Below are 23,091 nucleotides of genomic sequence, written 5' to 3'. Positions count from 1 at the left end.
TTTATTAGGAATATGTGATAATAGGGTTACTGACTGATATGCAGGGTATTTACTCTCTCTCTTGACCGCTCGTCCTTCCTATCTTCTTCTTTGAGTATTCTTAACGTGCTACAGGGGCCCCCAATAACCTTACCCATGAAATGTTCTACCCGAGTTCTATCCTTCACTATTCCTTGGGGTATTTCTCCAACTGCTCCTAGGAGGTGGGTTCAGCCTCTCGTATAGATTTGCACTCTCTCTTACTGCTGCTAATGCTTGGGTTAAATTTATGAGGTTAGCCCTAGCTACGTCTTCTTTTACAAATGAGTTATTTAAAGCATCTACAAAATACTCTGCTAGTTGTACCTGTACAGCTGGCCCATCTCTCTTCCTCTTTTTTTTTTTGGTCTGCGTCCATATTTCAGGGTCGACCCTGGGTTGTAAGGTAGCTGATGTGGTCCTCGTTCCATCATGATACTGGAGTAGTCAGGGGTTTCGTGAATATCACGAGGTTTCAGCCGCTTAAACCTCCCTTCATGCCCAAGTTGTGTCAGAATAGTCTCACAAAAAAAGACCGGAGGTGATTCGGCCAAAAGAATGTCCAATGCATGTAGTTGGGGGTTACCAAACAGATTTAGCAACTTCAAAAGAAAAGTGGAAAACAGCCAATTGACAGCAATAACAATATTTACTGAAACACATTAGTATTGCAATAATATGTGGAGAGGAAAAAAAAAACTTGGTTAAAATAAAGTTGAATACTGGAGATACGAGGAGAATATAATTGACTGGTGAAAAGTCCTTGATAGTCAAAAATGGCAGGTACAGCGACGGCAGAGTTGTCGGCAAGGGACTTGGTTTTTGGTCAACAGAAAATGAACCAACTCGATTTCTCAATTTGGTGTCTACTTTTTTATGGACCCGATTTTTGGCAGATGTGCTTTCTGGTTGGTTAGCCAATCAGGACTGTTGACCAATGGGTTAATGCCACGACCACAGAGAAGGGTAAAGGGAAACATGATTGGTTATTCTAGAGCAGCCAATGGCTAGTGCCATAATTAATGATCTGGGCTTCAATTTCTTTGACCGCTCCCAAAGTCTTGTGTCAAACTTTTCACTTTATGCCCAGATCAGGTTGACCCAGCGTCATTGTCAATGTTTGCCATTTTTATGTTGTTTTCTATTTATTAAAATCTAAAATGATTTTGTTTTGTTTCTGATAACTCCGTGCATCTTCTTACAATTATTTTGCTTTTGGCAAAAGGTTGACAGGCCAACTCCATTGGCAAAAGATTGATACTTTGTTATTTTCAATTTATTAAAATCGAAATGATTTTTTTTTGCTTCTAACAACTCTGTCTTTGTTTATTTCAACGTATCTGTATTTGGTGACCTTTTTCTTTCTTTTTTTTTCATTTCCACTGATTTTAACAATCTGTTATTTATTCAAATTTAAATGATGCAGTAATTTGAAAATTAATTATTTTAACAATTAATTAACTTCACTTTAATCTGCTTAATTGATTAAAGATCTGATTAATTTCACCAGTCAACTCATGACACTGAAAATGGTAGTGTCATATAACAACAATGTTTATTGTCGTTGTTGAGAGAAGGCTTGAACTGCTATGAGAAAAAAGGAGAAAGACTTTTGTATTGTTTGTTGATGCCACTGTTAGAGAAGCAAGGGCAAAGGTTTTTGTGTTTTGAAAGGTTTCCTTGTTGATAGCTACTATAAAAAGGTAATCCACACTAAATATTCGGGCAATTTCATACCACCGACTACAACTGATGATGCAGCCTTTATATACTGCATGCGCAGACATAGTTGAAGACAATCTCTCATCCCCCCTCGCCAATCTTTCACGAGAAACACCCGTCTGACTGAAACTACTGTCAATAATTTTCCCCACTCTTTATCTGTGCCTAAATCCAAATGTAGACTCTATGAGCAGAGCTTCTTTCTCAGAAGTGCACGACTGTGGAACTCTCTTCCGTTTGCCTTTTTCCCACCTGACTACAACCTGGATGTCTTCAAATCCAACATAAACAAATTCCTGACAAACCGCCCCCTTAAGTAAGACATGTTATCAAATCTCCAATACTAATGATTACTACAATACTATCTCATTGATTACTGTACACGCAATAACCCTTATCCCTGAGTGGCCTCCGGGCCTTGATAAGTGGTGACCCCCATGTAAAAAATAAAAAAACAGTTTGTGCTGCAATCAGAGAAAACATCTTATCGTTGTGTTGCAATGTCACAATTACTCTAGTTGCTTATTCCCCTGAATCTGTGTTTTGTTATTTTCATTTAAACCTGGTGTGTTTGTGAGAGAATTGATATTAAGTTTGTCACTTGTAGTCCCTTTTTTTTTTTTTTAGATATATTACCACATATTTCTGTACCTAATCTGTCGGATTTTTTCTCGTCTTGTCTCTCTTAGGGTAGCTATTTTCTTGTGCAATGTGCTTTGCCTAATAATTCTATGCTATAATAAACTGTATATTATGGTGCAAGGATAGGTATGAAAAACATAGTTTCTAACAACTTAGCGCGCGGTTAGCAGTTGATTGAATATTGAAGTGAAGCACAAGTCGGCGCTATCTTTGTGTTGTTGTTATAACCGGCTGCTCCTGGTGTTTGAGTGTCTTTGATGTAATTTATACATGTTTATGTTGTTATTACAGGCTCGATAGAGATTGTGTATTTCATAATATAACAATCCTCTGGCCAGCTTTGGGTAGGACTGAAACCGCTATCTCACCTGGAACCGTAGAGATTCAATGCCTCTATCCAATGTGCCACAGGCCCCAAAGGGCAATCAAGATTGGATTCCATTCCTATCCTGTTGCAGAAGGCCAGTTTGACTGTTTTTAGGAATCGTACCTTAGACCATATTTATTACGATATGGTGCATTATCTGTTGTGCTACGTAACTGTATTATCATTTCAAAAATCATCTTCACCTTGGAAACGCTAATTAACTGTATTATTGTTTAAAAAATCAACAAGAAATCTACATAAGTTTAAAAACAATAAAAAATAACAGTAAAATCATTTAGGATTTTGTGACATAACGGATAATGCACCAGACCATAATACATATGGTTCACGGTTTGATTTCTAGAAACAGTCAAGCTATGCTGAAGAGAGATAGGATCTCGAAGCATGCATGTTCGTAGATTACCGTTTCATAAGTAAAATAGACATTTGTTAGTATTTGTGACCAAGGATGAACAACAACACCCATTCAAAAATGAATGTCCTTGTACCTAATTTGTTGTTAATATAAATTTTTGATATTTCTGCAAATATTTCAAAGTGTAATATCTGTTCTTTCCTCAGTTGAGGAAGAGAAATCCTTCTTGAATGGAGCAATTTTTATTTTTATCCAACCAGGGTGCCCCTTTTGAGGATACCCTGACATAAAAATTTGACTTTGTGTCTAATTTTACACTTGTAAAGAGGTAACCAACTTTTTTTATGACTAAATTAGATATATACTTAGAGAAAAGAAATATGTGGGTACTTATGCACTTATTTTACTGTGCTGAAATAACATTATTTAGAAAGCCATTCTTAACATGAGAAGTGTAGGGTGTTTTGTAATTATTCTTTACTTTCACCTAACAATATAATAAAAAAAGATATAAAACTTCGATTTAACTCGAAAATACTATTAAAAAATAACACGGTAATATAAGTGCATAAGCACCAATATCTGTTCTTAAAAATGCCTATTAAGCAGTACCCCTAAAGGGCAGTTTTACCCAAAAAGTTTTAGTGTCCTTACTTGCCTCCCCACTAGGGCAGAGTTAGACACACAGTATTTAATGTGAAAAAATCCAGCCCCCCCCCTCCCAAATGGGTACTCTGAATTCAAACAAAAAAAACTTTGGCTCAGTCTAGAAGGATTTCTCTTTCACTAGCCAAGGATAGAAAAGATGAAGTGTAGTATTAAATGTTAGAGCTGATACTACATTTTGCTCCTAGCTAAAAGGAATTTGAGTTGAATGTCTCGTTAATCATAGCATTAATATATGTAAGAGAGAAGTTTGTAACGTGAACCATAATCTATATATGTTTATCTCATTTTTCACACCTCTCTCTCTCTCTCTCTCTCTCTCTCTCTAAATAAATGGAATTGAAATCAACTTAGAGAAAACACCAAACGTTAAAAGCAAATACTGAGATGAAGAAATAAGAAAAAAAGGTAAGCATTTTCTTTATGGCCTGAAACAAAGACAATGTATATGGAGTTCAAGTATTTTTAAGTAACTTCAGTTAACAGAATAAAAAGGGACCAGAAAACAAATATATAACAAATAAATGTTAACAAAATCAAGATAAGTTACTCTTCTACCTACCTATATTATTATTTTTTTTTTTTGTGTGTGTGTGTGTGTGTATTTTAACAAATTTTAGAGCGTTTTTTTTTTTTATCAAAACAAATCAAGTGTCCACTTTTCAGTTAGAACGAAATAAAAAAAAATAAAAAATGGCTGTCATAAGCATTGCACAAGAATCCTTGAAAATCACTAAAAAGAGTTGCATGTTTGGAATAAGAATGAAAATTGAAAATCACAAAATTGAAATTCTATTAAAAAGCAATGTTATCTACTTAATTTTTATGTTGCAGTTAGTAACATCTTACTGCATTAGTACATGAAACGGTACTTGTACAGTTTATTCAAGAAATTAAAAAATGAAACTATCGAAAAAAGTTATATTGTACGTATCCATTTTGGACTCTAGATTTCCGCAAAAAATGTTCATTTAATTTGATCGAGTATTTTTTTTTTTTTTTTTTAACAGTGGAAAAACACGTTTTTATGACAGCGCGTTGAAGGTAGGCATCTTTGAACTTTTTTAACACGCCATGGGGAGATAACTCAGTTTAAAGCGCTGACACTCTCTTCCCCATTCTTAATATTAGCTTTTTTTCCTAAAAATCGAAACATGGCTGCCTTTTGTTTGGTATCATAACAAATTGTTTTTTTTTTCGCTGTAAAATAAAAACTACTTGATGAAATTAAGTGATTTTTTTTTTTTGGAGAACTACATTTCATAATGAATATATGTACAATATAAGATTTTTTCAATATTTTAATCTTTTAATGTCTTGATTAAACTGTACAAGTACCCATAAAACATATACTTTCACGATTTCATGATTCAGTGATTTGCCATTATTTATTATTTATTTTTTTTTTATTACATTTTCACCCCAAACAAGGCACATTGCCACTTTGGTGTAGGGGGCTACTATCAAGGGAAACATCTACTGGGGTACTATGTAGGGATTAGGGCGGCGAGATGTTGGTTCACGTTGCACTTGAACTTATGCATGTCAGTACAGTTGGGGAAGCAGTGACCTGGAATGGAATTCCAAAGTCTAGCAGTTCTGGGGAAGAAACTACTGGAGTAGAAAGATCTTTTACATCTAGGGATCTCTACAGTGTGGGGGTGGGATTTTGCAGCTTGTCGGGTCTGTCGAGGGTGTTCACGTCGTGGGGGCACAAGTGCTTGCAGTTCTTCAGAGCATTCACCATTATAATACTTGTAGAACAGGCAGAGGGATGCAACGTTTCGACGATGGGACAGAGGCTGAAGCTTAGATGCCAGTTTAGGGCCTATCAGATTTGCGACTCTCTTTTGAACCTTGTCAAGGAGCGAGAGACTAGTAGCCGATGCACCAGCCCAAATATGACAGCAATACTCCATACATGGGCGAATAGTGGCCTTATAGAGGTACAGGATACTTTCGGGTGTTAGAAGTTTTCTAGCACGGTAGAGAGAGCCCACCCTCCTCGCAGCGGCCCTGGCAATGCCCTCGATGTAATTGTTCCAACTCATGTTTCCTGTGAACGTTAGGCCAAGGAGCTTGAGAGACGTACTCTCAGATAAAGAGTCGTTGGCCATTGCTATAGGTGGTAGAGAAGGTTTCTTGTAATTATTGAATGAAACCAGTTTTGTCTTGGCGGCATTGAACGTGACCATCCATTTTTGTCCCCATTCCACTACTGATTGGAGGTCATCCTCTAGTGTTTCTGCCATTACTTTAGATATATGTTCATTTGTTTTCCTGTCGTGCCTGCTATAGAGTGTGGTGTCATCAGCATATATACCCATCTCAGAGGCAATTTTGTCGGGGAGGTCATTTATGAATATCAGGAACAGCAGAGATCCAAGGATAGATCCCTGGGGCACTTCCGCATTTATATCATATTGTTTAGATGTACGACCGTCGAGAACAACCTGGATTTTTCTCTTATCTAAGAAGGATTTAATTACGTTAAGTATTCTACCAGTGATACCGTAAGATCTAATCTTCCTGAGGAGACCCTCATGCCATACCCTGTCAAAAGCCTTAGATATATCTAGAGCTACCGCTCTGCCCTCTCCCGCTTTGTCCAGTGAATGGTATATGCGTTCAGAGATTACAGTGAGGATGTCTGCCGTGGAACGGGCTTGTCTAAATCCATATTGTTGGTCGGTCAGAAGTTTAGCATCTGTAAGGTGCTGGACTAGAGCATGATTAATTAAGGTCTCAAATATTTTGGCAAAAAGTGGGAGGAGGCTAATAGGGCGATAATTTAATGGGTCAGTTCTTTCGCCAGAATTCTTGAATACTGGTACCACAGAAGCAGTTTTCCAACAGCCCGGAAAGCAAGATTCATTAAGGCATTTGTTGTAGAGTTTGGAGAGAACTGGAGCTACTTCGGCTGAGCACTTTTTTAATAGCACAAGGGAATTAACTCAGTTTGGAATTCTGTTTATTATTTAACTTGTAATTTCTTTCAAAAGCAATTTTCATTAATAATTCATTTTCTACTTTATTATTTTCAGTTATTTTTGGATATTTTACTAATTTCCACATGACAAGTAGATATCATTGGTCTTAATTGAAATTCAATATTTCGATTTTTGTTCTTCTTTCAAACAAGTGGCAAAAATTGAAAATTAAACAAAATACTTGTAGAACATCACATTTTCGCATGATTGGTGAAATTTATTGGCTTTTATTAAATTTTGTTTTGTTTAATTTTCGATTTTTGCACGATTATCATGAATCAATGCTTATGGCAACTATACATTTTTTATTTTAACTGAACAGAGTGTACACATTGTTTGTTATGCCCCCCCCCAAAAAAAACCCTGCTTTAAACTATGTTAAAATGCAAACTTATCCAGGAAGCTTTAAAATTAAAAAAAAACTCTTTTAACTACTAAACTAAGCCGGCTAGGAATCTTTATCCTTGACCCCCAAATCAACAGAAAATTAAACAATTTCTGTAATGACCTGCTCTCTGATTGCGGTGTAATGCTGGTCCTGTGCAGTTCTAGGACGTCCACACTCCCAGGCTTTCCCTATTCTCTTTCAGAATGGGTTAGATTATTGCTAATCGCCTGAGCCACCCTTACTGGGGAATGTCAATGGGGATGCCCAGGCACTTTTTTGCAGGTCAAAGTACCTCTCCTCGAGGGTGCTGACTTCTCAATCCCATTTTCCGATCCTGGCGTCACAGTTCTTGCAGTGCACAGAAACTAAATACTACGAAACTACAGCAAACGCATGTCTTTTATACTCGTGAGAATGTCTTGTTTGTCAAATTTATCCCAATAGTTGGGATCCATTTTTATAAAACATGAGTTAAAATTTTTTTTCTCAAAAATCTGCATGTTATGAAGAAGGGGGGAGGGCTTTGTATACCTTTGTCTAAAATATATAAAATGTTAAAAAAATATGTTGCAAAAAAAAAAAAAAAAGAAAGGAAAGAAAAAAAAGTCGGTTTCATTGTAAGAAACAGCAAACCAAATGGACGTTGACATAGTAACCTACATAAGCAGTTGATTAGTCTTCCAATGTGTATGTTATTTGCTTTAAAAATGTTGTACCGATGTCAGAGTCCATTTTTCAATGACTGAAATCATAGCACAGCAAAAGGAAAAGAAAACTTTTGTAAATTTTACTCCGATATTCGTTTACACTGGACTGTTAGAGGTTGACATACAGACGACAGGATGATCTTCCTGCAACGTGCAAATAAAAATAATTGTTTATATACAGGTGAACCTACACAGAATTTCCAGCAACATCCCAAAATGCCAAAATGTTGATATTTCAACTAAGGGGTGCAGATAGAGAATAGCATAAAAAACAGTAGTGCACACACCTTTTCAGCATGAGAGCTGCTTATCACATGATTAAGTCAAAATGATCTATCACCTAAAAATGCAAATCACGTTATTCATTAATATATTGAAAATAATTTTGATATTTACCATGTACTTTGCATGACTGCATCAACCCATATTGCATTGTACAGCTCCGTGCATTTTTTGTCATTACCTCATTCTGGTGACTTGCACTGAATGAAATCAGTCGAGGATGCATAGTTTGGACAGTAGCTGCTAACAGCCAGTCTCAATAGGCTTATTAGTCATGACTGAGGGGTATTTGAACTTAATATGGGAAAAGGCCAACTTAGATAAATAAGATAGAATATTTACTTATGTTGGAGTCCTCTGTGAATAAGTTCCAGAATTATCCATGAGCTCTGCATCATTGGCTTATAGTGTCAAAATCTCATCCCTCATTCCAAAAGAGTTCAGGTTGCAATTTTCCATGCGAGTGAAACAACCTCAGCATCTTTTTAGAAAGAGCAGCGCATGAACATAGTGATTAGCTTGAGTAAAGAAAAGTCTTTAAAGCATTTGTCAAACTCTGACGGACAATTGCTAATTTGTTTTATCTAGCATGCACTCTCAAGCTACGCACATGACTGCTCTTGTGTCTCCAGCTCTGCCACATGATTCTAAAAGTTTGCCAGCACCAATGTTTCTTTTTTCAATACCGTGCAATCTACTCATAATGTCTCTGCAATCAGTCGATCACAATCAACGTAATGGGCACCTCTGTTTTAACCTAATCAAAAGTATTTTCGCTTAAATACAAAGTTGTGTTTTATAGAATACTAGCGAGGGGTATCTGGCGTTGCCCGGGTGTTTGGAGGTGTGTGTGGTTTTGGGTAAATCAAAACTCCAGGGGAGGGGGTTAAAATAAAAAAAAAAATTTTGGTAGGTGAGTATGAGGATCGAACCTGAACCCTTGAGGCAAAGTTGGAAATTAAAGTGTGAAAAAAAAAATATGACGTTAACCACTGGGCCAACGCGACACACAACGGAAAACCTTTGAATTTGTTTAAGTATTAAAAACAGGTGGCGGCAATAAAAGTTTACTCTGCTGCTTCTATTTGACCTAATTAATGAGGTCAATTAGAAGTCACGCAGCGAGGCAGCATTTGGGTTTGTTTATCCAACTTTGACTGTTTTTTTTCTCCACACAGATGTTGGAGAGAGGGAACCCAGCTCCCCATTGCCCAGATTGATTATCAATTGTCTGATATAAGAGGAGTTTGCCCCCACATTGATTAAAGCTAATTGCTTCTGGACGTTTCCCAGCGTGATGCTGAGAACACGACACGGTTTGAATTTAGTTTCACTTTATTTATACTAAAAAGCAAGACAAACAGTCGACAGAGTGAAATAGCGCGAATCTCATAAAAGTTGACGTAAATAAATGTAGAGACGACCCGCATTCCCAAATCGTAGATATTATTATATAGGGGGTATATAAACAGTTCTAAGTATTAGTAACCCTCCCGGGAGCGTGTGTGAAAGAAGCCTTTGCGAGACATACACGAAATGGTCACACACATTTTGCCTTTTATATATATAGACTAGCGAGGGGTACCCGGCGTTGCCCGGGTGTTTTTCGGTGTGTGTGGTCGGGCGAGGGTGGGGGTGTTAATGAAAACCTAAGTATAAGCGAAGTAAAAAAAAACAGAAAAACAAACGTTAAAAAACCCTACTTAGCGAGGGGGGGTACCTGGTGTTGCTCGAGTGGTTGTACGTGTGTGTGGTTGTTAATGAAAACCTAAGAATAAGCGAAGTAAAAAAAGAAAACAAAAAGCGGGGGGGGGGATCAAAATATCGAAAAAAAACTAACGTAAAGTAAACGAACGATGTTAAATGTAAAAATCGAAAAAACAAAAAAGAAAACAGAAAAACAAACGTTAAAACCAAAAAAAAAAAACATGTGAAAAATGGCTTAAATAAGCCTGTTTCGATATTAAAATTTAAAAAATCAGTGGCTCCCCAGGTGTTTTTGGGTGTGTGTGGTCAATCGGGGGTGTTAATGAAAACCTAAGAATAAGTGAAGTAAAAAAAAAAAAAACAGAAAAACAAATGTTACGTGAAAAATGGATTAAATAACACTGGTTCAATATTTAAATTTAAAAAATCAAAAAAAAAAAAAAAAAAATGAAGACATCTCACACCACGATTCGAACCCAAAACGTTTAGATAATGACTCAACGCGCTGAGCTAACGCGACGTACATGAAATTTAGTCAGTTCTTCAACTATTTAAACTAAATCAAGCCATGACGTCATCTGACACATGCGTAGAACCGGTCGTCGTCACGAAAGGACGGTTTTTGTCCCCCCCCCCCAACAACAATTGAAATGAATGGCTCTCGTCTTGGAGAGGCCCCATGTTTTGATAAAACACACCCTTCTGGGCTTGAGCTTTACTCCTGATCTGAAATGGAACAAATCTGTTCACAAGGTCGCTGGAAAAATGGTGGGATCCTTCTACCGGTTCAGTAGATATCTCACTGCTGATGCAGTTCTCTATCTATATAAAAGCCAAGTGTGTCCAAGAATGAAGTACTGTTGCCACATCTGGGCAGGAGCTACTAGAAGAAAGCTTATCCTGCCTTGACAGAGTTCAAAATAGACTTAATAGTTTAATGGGAGATGCCCTTTTCTCTTCCCTGCAACCTCTTTCCCACAGAAGAGATGTTGCAAGCCTGTCTCTGCTTTATTACTATTTCCATGGCAAGTGCTTATCTGAGCTCCAATCTATGGTCTCCCCCCCCCCCCGCCAAAAAACACTCGTCCAACTGAAACCACTGTCAAGGATTTTCCTCAATCTTTATCTGTGCCTACACCAAAATGTAGATTCCATGAACAAGGCTTCTTTCTTAAAACTGCACGCCTGTAGAACTCTCTTCCGTTTGTCTGTTTTCCAGCTGACTAAAATTTAGTGGTTTTCAAGTCCAATGTAAACAAATTCTTGATGAACCGCCCCCTTAAGTAATCCAATTTGCCAAATTTCCATTGCTAATGATTACTACGATATTATCCCATTGACTACTGTACACTCAATAACCCTTATCCTTGGGTGGCCTCCACACCTTGGTAAGTGGTGACTCCTATGTTTAAAAAAATAAATAAATAAAAAAAAAGCTTTTGTGGTGATTAAATCACAAAAAAGAAGAACGTTAAAATACAAATGGTCTAAATTGCTTGTACTCTCTCTCCTTCTCCACTTCATTACACTTCACTTCACAAAGCTAAGAACTTTTGTGAATGTGGTTTTGAAGACCCACCATTAAAAAGTTGATTTTTAGGGGCATTCAAACATGGTTTGAAGGAGTATCACATTAAAAATTATTGCTAGCAAGTAATTTTTACAATATAAATGTTCATAATTGATTTTGCTGGACAATGGCCGGTCAGTAAGCCAGATTCATTTATCCTCTGACTTATATAGATCGCTTCACGCAGTGAATTGAAGCTATTTAACTAAATGACCTTTCGGCTGTATCTATAACATGAAACCTAATATTTTTTAATGGAAACCGCTTAAGACAAGGCATGAAGCTACTTGATGCAAAGAGCTAACAAGAACAAAAACTGATTATTGCAAAGACAAGAGATACCTATTGACTTAGTCTTGAAAAACCAAAGAAAGAAAACAGTGAGCAAAAAGAGAGTTCCACAGTCTTGCAGTTCTTGGAAAGAAGTTACTGGAATAGGAAGCTGTATTACAATGAGGTATTAAAACAGTGAATTGATGGAGATCTCTAGACGAATGAGTCAATTGAACTAAAATGAAGCAGGGAATAGATTAGACAATTCTAAGGAACACATGCCAGAATTGTATTTGTAGAAAAGGCTGAGACTAGCAACATCACATCACGTTTCTGAGAGAAAGAAGTTGCAATGAAGAAGAAAGTGTTGGGCCAATCAAATTACAGATACGTTTCTACAATTTATCAAGAACCTTCAAATGCAACACAAATTCATCAGACCAAATATGACAACAGTACTCCATACATTATCTGATAGCAGATCTGTAGAGATAAAGAATAGTCTCAGGGTTGAGAAAATGTTTAAAGTATTAAAAAGAACCGATTTTATGAGAAACAGAAAGAGTAATGAATTTTAATATATGGACTCCAAGAAAGATTTTATGAAAAAGAAAGACCAATTTCATTGCACGACATGTCCATTGTTTCCCTTACAACTAAAGAGATAGAGAATTGCCTCAGGTTTGAGAAAGTGTTTATGGATTTAATATATATACTTCAAGAAAGATTTGATGAGAAAGAAAAACTAAGAAGTTTTAGAGTCGATCTCTCATCGAGAGCAGTTATCCAAAGAATCTCAAAAAGGAAAGGGACATAACTGTGATTGCAGGATAATAGCCGAGTCTTAACAAGATTAAACAAAATTGTTTTTGTTTTAACTAAAGCGCTCAACAAAACTTGTGTTTTACACATAAAAATCAGTTAAAACAATAAAAACTTATCCAAATAAGTAGAAAAGTAACTTCTCTTGCCTTTGGTAACATTTATTTGTTATATATTTGTTTCTTTACCACTTTTTCGTACCTCAGTCTTAAAATGATTTGACAGGGAGCAATTTGGCCCTTGCTTACTGAAGTTGGGGTTAATGCTAAAAAAAAAAGAAAAAAAAGAGGTATAGAATGCAAACATCGGTCTAGCTGAAACCACTGTCAATAATTTTCCCCACTCTTTATCTGTGCCTAAATCAAAATGTAGATTCCATGAACAAGGCTTCTTTCTTAGAAGCACATGCCTGTGGAACTCTCTTCCGCTTGCCTGATTCCCACCTTACAACCTGGATGTCTTCAAGTCCAACATAAACAAATTCCTGATAAACTGCCCTCCTTAAGTAATTCAATTTATCAAATCTCCATTACTAACGATTACTACGATATTATCCCATTGATTACTGTACACGCAATAACCCTTATCCTCGAGTGGCCTCAGGACCTTGATAAGTGGTGACTCCTATGTAAAAAAAAAAAAAAAATACTAGAATATAGGATGGTGTCATCAGCATAAATGTTAATTTTGTGAATAATATTCTTTGGAAGATCATTTATATAGAGAAGAAACAGTGTTGGACCTAGAATAGAACCCTGAAAAACACCGACTTTTATTGTGGGGGAGGGGAACACTCTATTAAGAGTTATTCACAAGCTTCGATCAGAAAGAAAAGATCTAACAGTGTCAAGAACATTATCACCAATACGATAAATTTAAAGTTATGTAGAAGACCAGGATGCCACACTCTATCGAACACCTTTGAAATATCAAGCACAATGACCCTGAATTATCCATAAACCGACAGATCCATTCAGTTACAACAGTTAATGGATAAGCTGTTGAATGAAAACCACAAAAGCTGAACATCACTAAAGAGACCCAGACTTTCCAGAAAAATGAACAAGCCTGTTGTTGATCAGCCTCTCAAAAACTTTGCTCATAACAGAGAGAAAACTAACAGCACGATATTTAGTTGAATCAGCCTTTATATCCCATTATGGAGTTTCCATAACTGTTACCACCGACTGTGATGGATAGTTTAAATCCCATCTCTTTCATAAACTTTCCAGAGTTTTAGGAATTAATCCATACAGATAGCTTCTAATGGAATGCTAAAATGCTGTTATATATTGGGACCCTATGCCAGAAATTAGAAATTATGTTAACTAGTATGAATTTTGGTGAGGGTTACATTAGTAGATGTCTGGATAACCTAGCAGCAAATGGAAATATACCAGCTGAAGATGGTGTGATTAGTGTGACGAGCAGGTGTTGAAATATAGAATGTTATGACATCATGCCTTCAAGGAAAGAAACAAAAGTATTTTTAAAAGTCAGTCAGAGTCAGGAAGCAGGACAAGCAAGACTCATCTGACAATGTAAAGAGAATATAAGCAAATGTCACCTCGATGTCTGCCTGTCATAATACTATGTTTGTTTTCGTTTTAACTAAAGTACTCAACAAAACTTGCGTTTTACACATAAAAATCAGTTAAAACAATAAAAACTTATCCAGATAAGTAGAAAAGTAACTTTTCTTGCCTTTGGTAACATTTATTTGTTATATACTTGTTTCTTTACAACTTTTTCATATTTTGGTCTTCAAATGATTTGACAGGGAGCAATTTGGTTCTTGCTTACTGAAGTTGAGGTTAATGCTGAAAAAAAGAGGCATAGAATACACACGCAAGACTGATTGGTTGGTTCTTTTTGTTTTACGGCATATCAACCCTTTTCAAGTTATTTAAATGCTGAATCCAGTGATTTTGAAGAACAATTTTTTAATAGAGTATATTTGTTTTTTTTTTTTAAGTCGGTTTCTATTTAATCCATAGTTGGGGGCTCTAACAGGTACTCCCAGTCTGGGTCAGAGTGGACCTGGAAGCAGTGGCAATTAAAGGGTGGCTCCACACTCCCCAAAACTGGGTCCTCACCATCGGATATAGTTTAAGGTCATATCCAGAACCACAAGAATGAGATAAGGATAATATCTGTACTGAATTAAATAGGATGATAACAAAGAAAGTCCTTGCAAAACTAATTTTGTTTGCAGCTTTTGAAGTCCAACTATAATTACAGAAAGTTCTTTTATGTCCAAGAATAGATAGCACTAACAATGTTCAAATAGGTAGTCGCAATCAGTAAAAGAGAAGGTTCTTACTTGTTGACAGCTTGACGTCCCATTTGAAAAAGTGGAAGGACAGGGGTTTTTCACATTCAGTGCAACAAAATAAGTATCAACTGATTGGTCAAGGAGGAATGCCTTGGCCAATCGAACATGGCCTTTTTTTTTTTAGAATAGGAGTGGGCAAGAAGAGAATTATTTATGGGAGAAAGTAACTTTTTTTATAGTCCGTGTGGTTAAACACACCAAAACAAAAAAAAAAAAAAATGCATTCACTTTTTGTTCTAAAGATAACAAATAAATAAATAAAAATCCAATTATGCGCGAAAACAAAACAAGATAAATTTCAGAGGTGCAAAGATTTTTAAAAATACGCAAATTCTGTGGGGAACAAAACTTAAAATGCGTTTTGTTCTGCAAACGTAATTGAAAGCATACCATGTGATAAAAGAGTGCACCTCCCAACCAATCAATGCTCAAAGATGGATTTAATTTTCAAAAGCTTTTTTTCTCACATTGCCTGGGAGCCGATCAACAAATACTTAAACGAATTCATTCACTCATTCTCACTCGGTGCTCCGCACTCTGCGTTCCTCACTCTTCTCTCACCGCTTTTCACTCACTTCTCTATTCATGTCAACAACTCTGTTACTACGTATTTTTCCAGCATGACAAAAGACGATTATCCACATGCACGCACACACATAGAGAAGCGCTCATCCACACACACACACCGCGAATAATGCAGATATTCAGCCTATAATGCGGATATGCAGACATTTACCTCCTTTATTTCTCCTAGCACACCCAAAAATGAAGCCCATTTTCTCAGCGAGAAAACAAAGGACACTCTCTGCTTTTTCTTGTCAAAACAACAGTCTCAATAACTTTCACATTTGCAAGAACTGTCTATCCAGACGCACCTTCTGGACATTAAAAATGATTCATTTGTTACTTGTTATGTTTGTGTAAATAAACACGGTTTATTTTACATGTTTGATTTTATTTCATTTGTGGTAGAAAAAGGGATCTTATGAGACCTGAGTACCACTACAAGTCTATTGTAAAACAAATTCTTTATTTGTGTTATATCATGAAATATAAGATCTCCATCGAGCCCATAATTTATCTTTATCGATATGTAAACAAAACACCGATTGCATCAGCAGGAGCAAAGACACCCAAACACCAGGAGCAGCCACTGATATGACAGCAGTGATATATAAGCAACAATGGCGCTGTGCTTTACTATGATATTCGATCAACTGTTAATGACGCATTAAGTTGTCAGAAACTATGCTTTTTGTACCTATCCCTCCACTACGATACACAGTTCATTATTGACAGAAAGAAGTATTGGACAAAACACATTGTCCAAGGAAATAGCTACACTAAGAAAGAGAAGGCCAGGAGATTTCAGCAGATGAGATACGATAATATATGATAAAATATTTATAAAAGGACTACAAGTGACAAATTTTGTCTAAATTCACTCATAGACGCACCAGGTTTAAACAGAAATAAAACAAACACCAAATCAGGGAAATCAACAATCCCTACGGCAAGGTTAACTGTATCCTTATGACACATCTGGCAGTAAAAGTTTCATACCTGAAAAATGTGTCTACAATTACGTCCGTGCATGTAAAGAGTTTGCTGCATCAGCTGAGCAGCAGTGGTAGTGGAGGCAGATGCAACGACTAATATGGGTCACTGTTTCTCTAACAGCAGCAGCTAACTTGAATGTCTTCGCCCTTTCTTTCTCATAGTAGTAGAAGCCAATCACCCACCGACAGCAACAACAAACCTTAATAACAAGAGACATTTCAAATTATTCACACCTTTAATAGCTTTAATAACAAGGACCTTAATATTCTCTTCACCTCGGAACATCCTGTCAACAAGAGCCATTTCTAATTATTTTCACCCCTAACAGACCTTAATAACAAGGACTTTGTTATTTTCTTCTTCTCGGAAACTTCTTATCAACAAGAGATATTTTCATTCATTTTGTTTTTTTTCAATAAATATTTAACTTAATACTCTGTCAATCTTTCTTGCTACCATATGCTAATTTTGTTTCTGTGACCGTCGTTATCGGGTATTGAGATAACCTTGTGACGACGATATAACACTGGTGTCACAATATAACATTTGTTATATATTTTAATTTTGTTTTTCGTTCGTTGATTTGTAAGTAAACAGTAAAAACATTAAAAAGGAGGGGATTTTTAGCGTCTTCACCGGCCAGCCGATAGATCCGTAGAAATCCTTACTTGGCCTTTTGGTATCTGTTCTTCAGATGCTGCACTTCCATTTCTTGTTCTCTTTCGGTGGAGGAGAAATCCTTCACGACTGAGACAATTTTTATTTTTGTACCTTTTCTCCACGTTAAAAAACGACCCTGGTGTCTAACTCTGTCCCGTGGGGAGGCATAGTAAATAGGTACAATCGTTTGTCAACAATGAAGGGAGGGGGGGGGGTTAAAGTTGAATATAACACATTTTTTTTTTTTTTTTTTCCATTTCAGGAACCTAAATCTAATTTTGTATGATTGCCTTTGGGCTGTTGTAATTAATAATCAGATTATTGTCGAGCTAATTTCGATCGCGATGGGAACTGATATATACCCCCCCCCATCCAAAAGAGACCCATTGGATTGGATTTACATTAAAAACAGACAGTTACATATATATTTGCGCAAGTAAAAAAAGAAAAGAAAAGAACTTACAATTGTTAAGGAAAAACTTTTGCGAATGATATAATCGGTGCTAGTGCACTTACTGATCCGCGCTATTTTTTAAATCGTATTTCCAAGTTTAATCAAAGTTTTATGATATGTTTTTTTATTCAATTGTAATGTTAAAGTATAGAATAGGTACAAAACACCGTTCCCTCCCCATGTTAAGAATGGCTTTTTATATAATAACGTTATTATTTCAGCACGGATCAATAAGCACACGAGTACCATATAAACAGAATGGCGAAAAACAAAATTAACTCACTGAGAGGTGTGATGTCAACCCGGCAAGTAAATTAGTTGACAGAAGACTGCTATGAACATGTCTTCGACAACAAGAAATAAATAAAGGTTTAGCAAGAAAAGCAGGAAACATTCGTTAACGACGGGATTTTGTTGTTGAAAAACTTTTTACACCGTCTAAATTTTTTTTTTTTTAAGGGAGGGGAGATCACTCTTAACATGTTGTTTACTTCGGCTTGGGGACCCTTTAAAACAGTATCGGGTATATCAACTTTTAAAGGACAGAAAAATAAACAATATTCAATATACTGCCTTCTATCTAGGTGTATTATCGTACTAATTATATTTATTTGACGTTGTCCAGGTGGAGGGCTTAGACAAAAATAATTGGGTATGCTTTACAATCAACAAACAAAAAGTGGTAAAGAAACAAAAACATACCTAACAAACATTATCAAAGACAAGAAAATATATATTTACTTTTTTTTCTTCTTGGTATGTATGCAGAATGCGAACCGTGTTATATTTTAGATAGTTAAATTCAATTTTTACGACATCCTTTCGTTATTAAATTGTTAGGTGAAAGTACAGAATTGTTAGAAAACGCCCTCTATTCTCCATGTTAAGAAGGGCTTTCGAAATAACGTTTACAGTGCATAAATACCTTTTTTAATATGACTTTTATGTTGTTAAAATGCGCGAGTAGATTTTGAAACAAATTACATTTCAGATAAAAACATTACGTATTTACGTGTCATATCGAAATAAGTATAAATGCGTTTGCTTCAAAATTCAGTATTCTGCACCCCCAACTATTTTTTTAAATTCATATTGAAATAAATATTCGATTAATAGCAAATAATAAAAAAAGGTAACTTCTGTAGTTTACGAACCGTGCTATATGTTTAGAAAGAAATTTCGACTTAAATTAAATTTTTACGGTATCTTGTTAATCAAAGTACTCCCCATTTTAAGAATGGATTTCTAAATAAAAACCGTTATTTCAGCACGGCCCGTGAACTGCAGAAATAACATAAGCTCACGATATATTATCTGCTAGTTTTAAGAAATGAACATAATAAAAATTACGAGTCGAAGTGTGAAGTTAACTCTGTGAAAAGATAAGGATTATTTTGTTATTTGAGAAATCACCTGTCTCGTTTGCATCCGAGCTAACTGTTTATATATTAATTCACTGCAAATTTAATTATGCGAAGTTTATCATAAGTCAAGACCAAGAAAATTATTTTCATAGACTTTAAAAACAAAACAAAAAAAAAAAACTAGTTACTAACTAATAATAGTTTATAACATTATCGCTTGAATCAAAAGGAGAGAAGGAAAAAAAATCCCTGTTCCTCTCAAAAGGTTTGTATTTAAAAGTTTGTTCTTTTTGTAATTTAAGGAAATTGTATGACTTTTTGCCGGGAAAATTTCATTGTTTGTTCAGCAATAAACTTACATAAAATTGTTTAATTTAAGTTTTAAAATCGTATTTGAATCGTAATTACGTACGTAAATGTACGTTTTCAAGTCGTATTTTTTTTATTATTACAAAATAGTTTCTAAAATCCAGAAAGTTTTCCGGGAGGAGGGAACTGCAAAAATATACGGTACTTCTACAGTTTATCGCCAAAAATGGAGACGCCATTTTTTCGCGCACCTGTCCTTAAAATTCCAGGGAGAGATCAGTATTTTAAACTATAACCGAAACATGAAAACAAAACATAAACAAACAAACAAACAAAAAAACTAGATAACGATTTTTCGGTTTCATTTAAATTAATTTGTTGTTGACCCTTCAAAGTTGCTTTAATTCAACAAATGTTTCATTAAAATTATTTGTTCGAAAAAAAAAAAGAAAAGAAAACTGTTTTATAAAAATCCAATGTTGCTTTCATTACAAAACTTTTATTAAAACTATATTTTCTTACGCAAACTTTTAATAAACGTTTTTACAATTATATTTTGATAAATACAGTAAATGTTTTGGTTTTCAAATGGCTCTCGCCCAGTTTAGACAATTATGTCATTTTCATTTTCTGTTTTTAATAATAATGTCTTTTTTCATTTTATGTTTTTAGGTAACCCCAACGCGCGTCGCGCCACAGTTTTAACCCCTCTGTATGCAATACGATGTAACTATAATTAATTTATTATCATCCTAACTTTTTTTTACTAATTAAAAGCTTCAAATAAACATTGTTTTTAATAAAAAAATATAAATATGTTTCATGAAAAACTTTCTCTTTTTTATTAATTAAATCGAAACATTTTCAATTAAACAATGACGGATATATGTTCTCTTTCACTTTCTTTATTTACTTTTTTTCATAGTTCTTTCCAGAAGTAATTAATATATAGTTTAATTATTATTATTATTTTGTTGTTGTTATTTATTTCTAACTTCGGACATAATTTAAAATACTGATTTCTCCTTCGGATTTTAACAACAGGTGAGGTCGTGTGCGCTAAAAAAAATACATCTCCATTTTCGGCGATAAACTGTAGAAGTACCGTAATTAATATCTAGTTTAATTTTTTGTTATTTATTTTTAACTTCGGCTATAGTTTAAAATACTGACTTCTCCCTTTCTTAAGTACAAAAAAAAAATGGCGATATTGAATTATCAGCAAAAAATAAAGAAAAATCGGCAGTCTTGCAATTAAGTCCCGACAAAGTTCGACAACTCTAGAAGGGTCACATCAGTATTTTACACCGTCAAATTACGAATTATTAGGTTAAAAAAAAAAAAAAAATTTATTAAAGTTTTAAAATTAAAAAATATGTAATTAATATGAAAAATATTTTTATATTGGAAGTAAGCACTTAATTAAAAGTCTAGTAGTCCAAGGAAATAAATTATTAGAGTAGAAGTCTTTTCAGCATCTAGATACCTCGAGGTTGGATTTTGTTGTTTGTTGGGTTAGTCGGGGGGGGGGTATGTATATCGAGAGGGCACAAGTGTTATGATTTTATCAGAGTGCATTTCTTTAAAGTACTTGTAAATCAGACACAGGGATGTGACGAAAGGACAGAGGTTGGAGCTTAGCTAGTAGTATGGAACCTATTTGATTTGAGATTCTTTTGGTCCAAATAGTTTAATAGTTAGAAACTAGTGGTATCAATCCACATGCGTCAACAATATTCCATGCATGGGCAAATTGGGGCTTTGTAAAGGTATAGGATCTCTTTCTTGGATTACCACCTTGTCGCAGTGAATGAGCTAGAGCATTTCAATGATCCCGAGAGCTATGCTGGTGGGAGGGAAAGCTCCACTCTTGCCAGAATAGTCGATGGATAGAAATCAGACAAAGAGTGATCCCTGGTCCTCTAGGTTGGGGGCTGAGCATCGGGTTAATGACCCTTTATCGTAAAACAAGTATGTTACGGAAACGGCAACAAAGAGAACCCCTACGTCAGTGTGTGTGTGTGGGGGGGGGGAGGGCTTCTGAGTCAAGTGAACAAAATATACATTTTTATATATTTATAGCTATTTGATAAATAGTATTTATTTAACAGAAAAATGAAACAATTTTTAGAAAGTGTATTGTCTTAACAGAAAAACGAACAAAATAAAATCTGAAGTAAATGAACCACGTAAGAAAATAGAAATTTATACAAAATAAAACAACTTTGAAAATTAAACATTTCTTAAAAAGTGTATTGTTGTCTTATACTTTTAATAATTCGTGGAAATGCGTGTCCTTTCTCATGCCGTCTCCTCCACAAGTCTTCCATCAGATGGGAATGGAACAAATTTTCATTAGTCGCTACCATCCTCATCTTCCTTTCACATATGACCAGAATCCCTCTACAGTTTATTAAATATTAATTACATTTTTTTTTTAATTTTAAAGCTTTAATTATTTTTATTTTAAAACTAATAATTCGTAATATTCGTGTTGAAACATACAGCTAATCTAGGTTGACTTGAGTTCTGTTGTAGACTGGGGTATGAAATGGCTTGTTTGGTTTATTTCTGTTAAGACTCCCTTGTGTCTTTCAATCGTAGGTGTGTTCCTATTCTTCCTGAGATTCTGCTCTTGAGAAGAAATCGACTTTAAAACTTCTTGGTTTTTCTTTCTCATCAACTCTTTCTTGAAGTACATATATCACATCCATTGCTCTTTCCGCTTCTTGTAAAGTGGGTTCTCTATATCATTCTAAACATTTTTTCATATCTGAGGCTATTCTCTATCTCTACAAATGAATAGTGATAATGATGATAACAAGAAAGTCGCTATGCCAAGCCAGAAGCAAATAAGGGTTGATGAGTGTTAGGTAGATGTGAAACAACATTGTGACTATTGGTAATGGTGAAACTTCCATCCATCCATAGCCTTTGAGCCCCCTGGAGGGGCATAGGCCATCTACAACTTTTGTAGATGCTTTTGTAGCAAGGAGTTCTTTTTACAGGGTGAGGGTGCTGACCCCACACCCAACTTTCCCAGAAGGTACATACAATGCCTAACCTTCCCAAATGGTCACTCATCTGGTACCTGGCCAGGCTCAACGTTGCTTAACTTCGGTGATCTGGTGAGAACCGGTGTGTCAATGTGATTGTGCTGTACTAATGGTGGAACTTGAGTAGAGTTTAATTCTTAAAAAAAAAAAAATTTCTATAATCCCCCCTCCCCGACAAAGGAGGGATTGGACCTAGTAATTCACTCCCGTTTGTTTGTTCGCACTTTTCTCTTGTTGCTCCATCCCTAGGGCTGTTATAGCGGTAAAATTACCCCAAAATCATTCGCCTGTTCATTTATTCGCACTTTTCTCAATAACCACACCTTGGATTTTTTTTTAATTTTGCACAAACATTAATCATGGTAAAAGTAAATTTTTGTCAGAGTTGTGCCCCTCCCCAAGAGGCATTATAGGAGTAAAATTGCCCCCAAATCACTCGTCCATTGGCACTTTTCTCAATAACCACACCTTGAATTTTTTTTTAATTTCGCGCAAACATTAGTCATGGTGAAAGTAAATTTTCCACTCATGGAAGGCACCTTGCATGCTTAGGTTTTTTCTTAATTAAAATAAGACCAAAAACCTTTTCAATGATTATTAAATAAAAAAAAAAAACAATCAGAAAAACGTAATAAAAAAAAGTGTACATGGATGGGGGAGATATAAGCCTAAGAGAAAGAAGTAAATGAACTGATTTCCCTTGTCACTGCTTCCGGTAGTGCTATGTAGGAAGTTAGAAAGTACGTTAACTGACTATAACCAATTTTCGTTTAGTTTACGGCACATCATCTATAACACTTTCAGCAAATTTGTATACATAAGC

At 35.4% G+C, this 23,091-nt stretch overlaps 2 protein-coding genes across 8 annotated transcripts in view; one reads left to right on the top strand and one right to left on the bottom strand.

The window, feature by feature from the left end:
* Positions 1-17,999, bottom strand: part of LOC145277563 (NAD-dependent protein deacylase-like) — a 60,302-nt gene extending 42,303 nt beyond the window's left edge. Inside the window, exon 1 of one of the 2 annotated variants that reach the window (XM_080129046.1) lies at positions 17,823-17,999. In XM_080129046.1, the coding sequence (XP_079985172.1) occupies positions 17,823-17,933 (111 nt within the window). In that variant the 5' untranslated portion in view covers positions 17,934-17,999. Of the gene's footprint in view, positions 1-16,428; positions 16,495-17,822 lie in introns of those variants that run through there. The other variant, XM_080129047.1, reaches the window with a different exon arrangement.
* Positions 18,000-18,070: 71 nt separating this feature from the next.
* Positions 18,071-23,091, top strand: part of LOC145277560 (cytosolic beta-glucosidase-like) — a 38,810-nt gene continuing 33,789 nt past the window's right edge. Inside the window, exons 1-2 of one of the 6 annotated variants that reach the window (XM_080129033.1) lie at positions 18,308-19,168; positions 19,885-19,938. The gene's annotated coding sequence lies outside the window, so the exon portion shown is untranslated. Of the gene's footprint in view, positions 19,169-19,884; positions 19,939-20,117; positions 20,257-20,838; positions 20,860-20,962; positions 20,982-23,091 lie in introns of those variants that run through there. The other 5 variants (XM_080129035.1, XM_080129032.1, XM_080129034.1 and 2 more) reach the window with 5 other exon arrangements.

This window comes from Euprymna scolopes, chromosome 6 (genome assembly GCF_053919585.1).
Source record: "Euprymna scolopes isolate OS-2025 chromosome 6, ASM5391958v1, whole genome shotgun sequence".
Taxonomy (NCBI): Eukaryota; Metazoa; Mollusca; class Cephalopoda; order Sepiida; family Sepiolidae; genus Euprymna; species Euprymna scolopes.
Note: the sequence above shows the minus strand (reverse complement) of the source record. Positions and strands in the feature narration are given on the sequence as shown.